The sequence below is a fragment of the Berghia stephanieae genome, chromosome 7 (genome assembly GCF_034508935.2).
Source record: "Berghia stephanieae isolate SIO BIC M18660-M18661 chromosome 7, UCSD_Bste_1.3, whole genome shotgun sequence".
In the NCBI taxonomy this organism is placed as follows: domain Eukaryota; kingdom Metazoa; phylum Mollusca; class Gastropoda; order Nudibranchia; family Aeolidiidae; genus Berghia; species Berghia stephanieae.
Window position 1 is genome coordinate 6,055,713 of NC_088366.1, and position 9,433 is coordinate 6,065,145.

A 9,433-nucleotide genomic window follows, 5' to 3' on the forward strand; every position below is an offset into this window, starting at 1 on the left:
ATTATTCATAAAATAACAAATGATCATGATTTCATTCGTAAAACTCTCATCGTAAAAAGATGATAATGATATGTGAGGGATATTACAATTCTTATTATGCTTAATGTAATAATCTTATCTGTTTTTTAACATGGTTTGAATGCATTGAAAAGAAAAGAATAAAGAGTTGTTAGTCAGTTATGAAACTTCTGTCAAATTGATGAAAATTTTGTTCCCCGTTAACTTTCATTAACTCACTCAACCCTAGAGATTTTTGCCACTTTTTTTTTTTGTTTGTTTGTTGCTTTAGGTCTCTTCCAACACAATTGCGGTTATATGAGAGACCGCTGAAACAAAAAAACAAACAATCTAACAAAAATAGTACAAATGTAAATCAAAATCATAACCTAAAGATATCATAAGCTAAATTATAAATAACCAAGAACAAACAGGCAGAAGATTTACAGAAAAAAAAAATATCCCCTGTCAAAAATACAATCACAAACCAAAGAAGCAGGATAGGCTAGTAAAGAGAAGAAGAAACGACATCACTATCGGATCGTACACCCATGCGAACATCATAGGTATATGATTCAAGGGTGATGCTCCCATCCAACCACCCGCTTTTTGCCACTTTTCAAAATTGGAGAAAAATGTATTAAAAATGAGCATGTACATAGATAGTTTTACTCAACTACCATTAACATGTAAAAACTAAAAACATTAGCTTTGATACTACGCCTATAATAAGTCGCAGAGAAATGTAATAAATAGGCATGGGGTTAAAGTAACCCTGGTAAATTACGGATATAGTCAGTGTTAGGGTTGAGTGAGTTAAGTCATAAATCTCAACATCCGACAAGGAGGATATAACTATAACTCAACACATCTCATAAGACATAGCGATATCAGACAAGACTTCCATTCATGAATCCTTTAACATTTCTTTTCGTTTCTTTAATGACACACAATTATAAAGAACATGACATCTATTATACATAATTATAGCATTGAAAAGGTTTGAAAGACAAATCTTGTGCAAGAATCAAAACAGACCCCCCCCCCCCCCTCCCTCCCCTCTTATGTTTATATCACAAACATTTTAATATTTATAAATTCTTAGTTTATTAATCACTTTAGTATGTAAAGAGGATCTCATGTATTCCTGACTTGGTCTCATGTATTCCTGACTTGGAAAAAAGTAAAGGATTAACAGTGAGAAAGAAAATTAAAAGAAAAAGAAAAAGCAAATAAATGAAACAAATATTTAAAAAGTTCAAAATCTGAATATAATGCTTATAGCTGCAAGTGTATATGACTCAAAAAAAAAGAAAAAAAAAGAAAAGGCAAACCAGTAAATATAACAAAAGGCTTCAGCTGACAATGATGTATTTATACTTGGGATGTGACATAAAGATCTGGCAATCCAAAGGTCAGATAATATTATACACTCGAGCACGGACAGTGTCCTCTAAACTATCAGGACTTGCAAAACAAGTTACAGGAGACTGTAATTCCAGAAAACATTGTAAAAAGTATAAGTGTAAATGTTGCTGCTCGAAGCTCGAAGAAATAAATAACAATGCGAAATTGAATGTAAGCCTCAATTTAATATATGAAAACAGATAAAATGGATGTTTCAGGTTTCCCCTTTATCAACAAAAGAGGATGAATGAAACACTACAGACGAATGAGATAATGTGGTAGTGGCGTTGTTAAGATTCATCTAGATGGGGTAAAATGAATCTTAACAACGCCACTACCACATTATCTCATTCGTCTGTAGTGTTATTCATGCTGTTTTGTTGATAAAGGGGAAACCTGAAACATCCATTTTATCTGTTTTCATATAATAAATTGAAGCTTACATTCAATTTCACATTGTTATTTATAAAAAGTATAAGGAAAACATTTGGGACAAGCGAATGACTTCGAAGAAAACAAATTCAAGGAAATCATACCCAAGTGTAATGCATTCTTCAGTTAAGTATTTTTATTTTTCGGTTTTTTATTGTTTTCGTGTATCATAATTAATTTTGCTTGAAAAGCAACAATTATCATCGTGCAGGCTTAGTTAGACCCATTGAAATGAAAAAGTTCTGGCTGAGATCCTATCAGACCTCCGACTCATGAGTCAGAGACACTAAACTTGTATTTTATTGTTTTCCTGTCTCTGCAACTGCTGAAGCTGGCGTATTTGCTGTAGCTGGTTTAGTTGTTTCTCTTGTCGGAGTCGCAGTTGTTGAAGCGGTTGAGCCTGTTGCTGAAGTGATAGAATCTGTTGCTGTTGCTCTGGAAGTGGCTTCTGGTTTTGTTGTGGGGGCACTTTTGCCTTGAGGTCAGTTGCAATGAGTAGTGAACCCTTAATAAGCGAACAAAAAAAATAAAAAAATTACAGAGGAAATTCAAAATGATTGGCAGATTAAAGGAAAGTGTTGTAATACTTTTATAAAATTGTGTAAGTGTAAGTGATCATGGTGGCCATGTCAGTGGTTACATAAGTGATGTTTGCGGTTATGAAGATGATTAATATAAACTTTAAATATGGTAGCCATTCAGGGCATTCAAGATTTGGATGAAGACTACCGATGACAGTGAAATGGCAAATTAGGATGAAAATAAAATTTAAGAACTTTAGCTCTTATATAGCGCAATATCCACTAAACATGCTCAAAGCACTTAACAAGGGGTCTCTGACCAACAGCAACATTTAACATGTAGGATGGGACATGACGCCTGTTAGGCAATATTACTTTTTTTTTTTCGGACAGAGACAATGCTGTTAACGGGCAGGTACTTATTTTACACCTGAGTACAGTGAGAGAATGTGAGTAAAGAGCCTTCTCCAAGGACTCAACTATGCGCTGAGCAAGGCTCGAACCCAGGACCTTCCGATCCGAAAGCGAGTGTCATACTATTAGACTGCATAGCAGCAGAAGATGTTTAATCAAAACGATGATTCTTTAAGTATCCAGACTCGTTTGTTTCTTGTTTAAAAAGAATTCACCAAAGTGGATGACAAGACACACATAAAACAACAATCAAAAATTAATACCACTGGGTTTTATTTTTAGAAAATAAAATAATTAAAGATCCAAATTATAAAATTAAGTATTTTGGATTTAATATTTCTTAACATCTGCCCATTATTCACACAGTTGACTCCGGATAAGTCAGAGTGTCCAGGGGGCCAAAGAAAAAAAATTGACTTATGCTGATGGATAATCAACTTAAGTAGAATTCATCAAAATGACTGTACATTCTAGGCTTTGATAACTAGCCTTAGGGATGAGAGGGATAAATTAATACAAGGTCAATGACCTCGTACAGTATTGTATATTATGATAATTTTATATTTATATCTGCTTCAGCAGATATATATATATATATATATATATATATTTCGTGTTTACTTGAAAAAGGCCAAAGGCCGAAACATCGTTTGTTTTGTGTTGTTCCCTTATATACGAGTCACATTTACTCCCTTTATCTTTCTCTCCATTGTATGCAATACAAACATAATGATCGATGTTGTGTGCATGTGCTGCTTGCAGATGATGAACAATAGTACTACACACTCAGTGACACAGCATTAGTATTATGACATAAATATTGTTTTTTATATAGTGATTATCAATCTAATCGCTTTATAATATTTCTTTACTGTTTATTTTCTCTTGGTGGACAACACAACAACACATATGACAAGACATTAGATGATTTACAGCCTTATTTTCAAAGACAGGGTGGCTCAGTGGTACGGTCTTTGCTTTGTACCCGAAAGGTCAAATAGGACAAGGAAAAATGCTTGGAATGTCAAGGAAAGCACCTTTGTCACATCAGCCTAAGCCAATAGTTTGTAGGTGTTCTTATCCAATGAAAAAAAATTACCAGTAGCTTTTTTATTCAATGAAAATGCATGTTTATTTGTGATTCTATCGTGAGTATGAGTGATAATAACATCGACTTCACCGACATGTGGAGAATTTCTTTTTTTTACTAGTATTATATATAGGAAGGAGGGGGAGGGATCTAGACAAAAAAAGATCAACTTGGATGAAAATCCACTTAAGCGATGTTGACGTATCTGGAGTCAACTGTTGTTTAATTTTAGATGTTTTAACAGCCATTCCGACAATTCTAGGTCATACCACAGCCTAAACAAAGGAAAGATGGCACATGACACAAAACAATTTTAAAACAGATTTAGAGTTCAGTGCCTGCCTGTCTCTCGCGTCTAAAATTCACATTAGTAGTCTATCCCCATGCCTGTCCTTAGTTCACTATCAAAGTCTCACAGAGAGAGAGAGAGAGAGACTCAAATGGTTTAGAAAACTAATGAAACAGTCATATGTAGACTTGTTTTATAGGAAAAACATATAATCTCCCCCCCCCCCCCACCCCATGCACGCACACACAAACACATGCTCACATCTGACTGCCTCCCTGATGGAAAAGGACTCCATCCAAAGAATTAATCGGTAGATTTTTGATATGGAATTTGTAACACACCTTCGACTGAGCTCAGACAAACATAGTTGACTAATAGTTGGCTGTTTAAAAACAATAACGTGATTGAAATCGACCTCTCTCTGATCATTGCTATTGTATTTATAGCGCCAAATTGATGGCTAGTTATAACACAATTTTCTTTATCATATTATAAATGTTAAAGTAGCAATGACTATGAAAAATGTTTTTTTCTCTTTTTGAGGAAAATTTTTGTCTAAAATCAAAGCCCTATCTCCACTGAGTAAAAATGTTTTTGAATTTTGAAAATCCATTCATAAATAAACAAGTTATGCAGTTTCAAAGGTGTCATTTATTTGGATGACCCGCAAAGAGGAAAAAAACGCGAAAATATGGGACGCTTTTTCGGCATTTTTTTTCGACCTTTGGTTGTATCTTGCGTAATAAGTGGATTAAAAGATTGAAACTTGAAGAGCAAATTAGGATGGTGTTTTGTAAAATACGGGAAAAGTACTCGTCATATTCATATGAAATTTTACAACCAAAAAGAAGAAATGTTCATGTATTACCTTGTCAGCGACAAAACCTCCACGCCCGGTAGTTTTAGAAATATTTTACTCCAAAGAGTAAAAATCTATTTTTAACGGTCTTCTGGTAATCGCACGAGTTTTGTCGATTGACATAATCTAAAATGAACTTTTTTCTAACTGTGTGCCAACTTTCAGTTATATTCATCAATAAACAGCGTCGTAATTAATTTTTAAAAATAGCATATACGAAACGGCTTCGTCCCATATTTTGACGCGAATTCAGGGCACTTCGTAAGCGAAAAAGAGGCCCAAAGATTTGTGCGGGATAGTCATTGCTAGTTAAAGTTTACACATAAATTTATGTGTTGGTTCTATTGACCAAGTGGTAGATAAGCCTGTAATTTACTTAGACACATACCATCGATAGTAAAACCTATGAAGTTCTGTTTATCAATCAGTGCCGTTGAGATCTTTTTGTATAGTTTCAGAAGGTATTGATTAATTAGTTGGTACTTACATTTAGAGCAATCAATTGTGTGTTTTGGAATGAGATGACATCCGTCACAGGGAGATCCATACCTTTCTTCATAATGGCTGGGGGGGGGGGGTAAATATTTAAAAGAGATTAGTTAATTGCCACAAAAATACATAATGTATGAGGGCATATGATATAATGCAATCAAAATATAAAAATAATTTACGCCCTTTCATCGGCGTCGCGAGATGCCTTCGTCTAGTCATTGAATGCAGGAATAAAGAAAATCCATCAAACAAACATCGGATGTTGACAGGAATCACCCGTGTCGTCCAAAGTGCTCAAAATATATTTCAAAAAATATAAAATGGAAAAACAAGGAAACAAATCCATCTGATATTTTACCCCATTTAAAAATCAATGATCTCAATGTCTCCAAAATGTCTGTACAGCATTTTGCCTGTACCAGAAATCGCATCTCTATTTCATGACTTAGTCTGAGAATGTGGGTGAGACGTCTGCTTGGTAATCCTGCTTGGTTAGTCAGACAAGGCATCTTTACTGGCAGAGAGGACTGCAGTTTCTTAACTCACTCAACCCTATCACTGACTATATCCATAGTTTACCCGGGTTACTTTTACCCCATGCCTATTCATTAAATTTTTCTGAGACAAATTATAGGCGTAGTATCAAAGCTAATGTTTTTAGTTTTTGCATTTTAATGATAGTTGATTAAACTATCTATATACATGCTCATTTTTAATGCATTTTCTTCTATTTTGAAAAGTAGCAAAAATCTCCAGGATTGAGTGAGTTAAACTAAATAAAAAGACACTCAAATTCCATTGTAGTGATACTTCTTTTCTTCTTGTTCGCTTTGGAATGTCTTTGATATCTTAATAGGCATTCGGTAGTGTGCACTTTTCACATTTCCCTGCCAAACTCATACTATTCAGGTTGACATGTCCTGTCTGTGACCTCAAATTCCATTATTTTAATGTTATACTCTTGACTTCACAACTCTCTCTCTCTCTCTCTCTCTCTCTCTCTCTCTCTCTCTCTCTCTCTCTCTCTCTCTCTCTCTCTCTCTCTCTCTCTCTCTCTCTTTAAATTTAGCAGAGTTGACTTTCCTTCTTTACTCCCCTTCCCCCCCCCCCCCCTCCTTTCCTCTCTTGAAAAAAAACTTACCATTCAGTTGTGGAATGACGGCTATGTCCAATGCTGCACCCAAGATTAAATTCAACACTTTCGCCTGTGGAAAAAGAAATAAAACATTTTACATCCCTCAAAGAGAAAATGGCTAGAGCACTAAATTATATAATTATTCATTAACAATCATGCATTCTAAAGCAACCAAATTTTATCAAATCTAGGTAAGCAAATATCAACAAAAAATATGTGAGTAAATTTTTTTAAAAAGCCACACAAAAACTAAAAACACATTCGATCAAACCAATTCATCAATGAAAAAAATACGAAAACAAAAAGGAATGACTAATAAAAAACTTAAAAGTAAAATTTTCAAAAAGCTTTTAAATCTTATGGATTTTAATCAATCAGCCTTTAAAATTGCTCCCATGCTTTGCCGATAGCTCAGTTGGTAGAGCACTTGCTTCACACGCAAAGGACTGAGATCGATCCCGGGTGCAGTCGAGATTTTATATTTTTCTGACCCCCCCCTTCCCCCCCCCCCCCCCCCCCACGTCCACCCAGCAGTGATTGGGTAGCTGGGTCTCTTAGACCTGGTGTAAAGTACATTGCGATAGACTAGCATCCTATCCAAGGGGTAGCAAGCAATTGCTATTGTCCGTTTCACGCTATAGAAGCCGGAATAAACTCTGGCTCCATGCGGCTAACGGCTCTGAAGGACGACTATAACTGCATGTGTATTTCAAAGCTTTAATAATTTTTAAAAATTTCATCACTGAAATAACTTACTTTGACATCACCCACAGCTGACTTGATGACAGTCACAGTCACACTGGAAAGGAATTTGAAAAATTAAAATTGAGCTTTTAGATAGCGCAATATCCACTTAATGTGCTCAAAGTGCTTTACAAGGGGTCCCTAGCCAACAGCAACACTTAACATGTAGAACGAGACATGACGCCTGTTAGGCGATATTACAATTTTTTTTTTTCGGACAGAGACAACGCTATTAACGGCCAGGTACTCAGTTTACACCTGAGTATGGGGAGAGAATTTGAGTAAAAAGCCAACTATCTTTAAACTACATATATTCCAAAAACCTGGGAAAATAATAATTCAAGAATAAATTTGAAAACCAAATGTGATCAACATTTATTCGTATTTAAATTTTCAGACCTAATACTAATAAAAATATACTGCTTTATTTCTATCTATAGTCACATGACATGTTCTATCCTCACCTGTGTGATGTGATCTGTCCTGAGAGACGCTCGTTGACAACAGCAACTTTCAAAGAGAAGCATATTTTCTGAAATGGCAATATGACATGAAACTTGTCATTGCTGATTTACAACTTACAAAGATATATATATAAATATATGCATACATAAATAAACTATTTGAATTAGTATTGACTCCTACAGGTCTGTTTCATGCCTTTTACTTTGGGCTCCTTTAATATGAAAGTCGATCACTTTTATTTCATGGTTATATATATAAATATATATATATATATATATATATATATATAATATATATATATATATATATATATATATATATACACACACACACATATATATATATATATATATATATATATATATATATATATATATATATATATATATATATATATATATATATATATATATATATATATATATATATATATACAGTAAAATTACTTTAAACCGAAAGAAGCTAAACCGAAAAATACCTTAAACCGCAAAGAATTTAACAAATTGTACTAGTTTCTTCATTATCTTTGTACAAATTCTTCTGATGAACCAAAATACTTCTAAGCAGGACTTTCTTTAAACCGAAACAACTTGAGAGCACCTTCCCTCTTTCTCTCTCTATTTTTCTTCAAAAATTTGGGAAGGTGGTCACACATAATAATGCCCGGCAATATTAAACAAAGAGCGAAAGTGTAAGATGAGGGTGAGGGTATGGGTGGGGTTGAGGGCTAGACAAACACTTCAATCACTGCACTTGGCCTTGGTCATCACCGCAATCGTGCAGACTGGAAAAGGAAGACAACGGGTGACTGGCAAAAAGAGGGGGAGGTAGGGGTGTATCAGGATGTTCTCGCTCTTGTGTCGATGCTTTGGAACTGACTGGATTTTCAACACGACAATAAGGGGGGGGGGGGGGGGGGGTAGACAACTTACCATTGACATGCCATTTCATTTCCACTTTGTTTAAATGTGTATGTGAGGGTGTGAAAGGGGCGGGGGGGGGGGGGGTTCTATGTAATTAGGCCTTAGAACCTAATGGCTTTTCAACAAAAGAGGGGGGTGTAGTAGACAGCTTAGCAATGACATGCCTTTTCATTTTCATTTCACTTCACCTCTGAGTAGCTGCGCATCATTCATTATCAATTATCGCACACGAACTTTTGATCTTATTTTAGCTTTACATTTTACTTAAAGATGTTTAAAATAAAGCACTGTACTTATTATACGTTAAAATAATTGAGCAAGACGGGGAGATATGTTAAAAAACACGGTATCCAGACTCAACTTTTTCAACAATTTTGAATGGAAAAACAAAACCCCAAAAATATTTTTTAAATACATCCAAAAAAAAAAAAAAAAATAAAATAAAATTTTTAAAAATTAAAAAAATTAAATGGTTACCAAAACGGCATTTATTCAACAACGTTGTTTAAGGGAAACAACCCGTGTTGCGATTAAATGAGCAATTAAATAGTACCACCCTCGAAAAACATCGCAAAACGGGAACTTGCTTTAAACCAAAATGTCTTTAACCCGAAATGGTTTAGAAGGTCCCCAAAATTTCGGTTTAAAGTAATTCTACTTTATAT

At 34.5% G+C, this 9,433-nt stretch overlaps 1 protein-coding gene across 2 annotated transcripts in view; it reads right to left on the bottom strand.

Moving 5' to 3' along the window:
* Positions 1-1,965: 1,965 nt before the first annotated feature.
* LOC144976412 (bactericidal permeability-increasing protein-like) overlaps positions 1,966-9,433 on the bottom strand; it is a 22,414-nt gene continuing 14,946 nt past the window's right edge. The window contains exons 12-16 of one of the 2 annotated variants that reach the window (XM_078920697.1): positions 7,845-7,912; positions 7,393-7,435; positions 6,643-6,706; positions 5,497-5,573; positions 1,966-2,341 (exon numbers count right to left, since the gene is read on the bottom strand). In XM_078920697.1, the coding sequence (XP_078776823.1) occupies positions 2,123-2,341; positions 5,497-5,573; positions 6,643-6,706; positions 7,393-7,435; positions 7,845-7,912 (471 nt within the window). In that variant the 3' untranslated portion in view covers positions 1,966-2,122. The remainder of the gene's footprint in view (positions 2,342-5,496; positions 5,574-6,642; positions 6,707-7,392; positions 7,436-7,844; positions 7,913-9,433) is intronic. The other variant, XM_078920696.1, reaches the window with a different exon arrangement.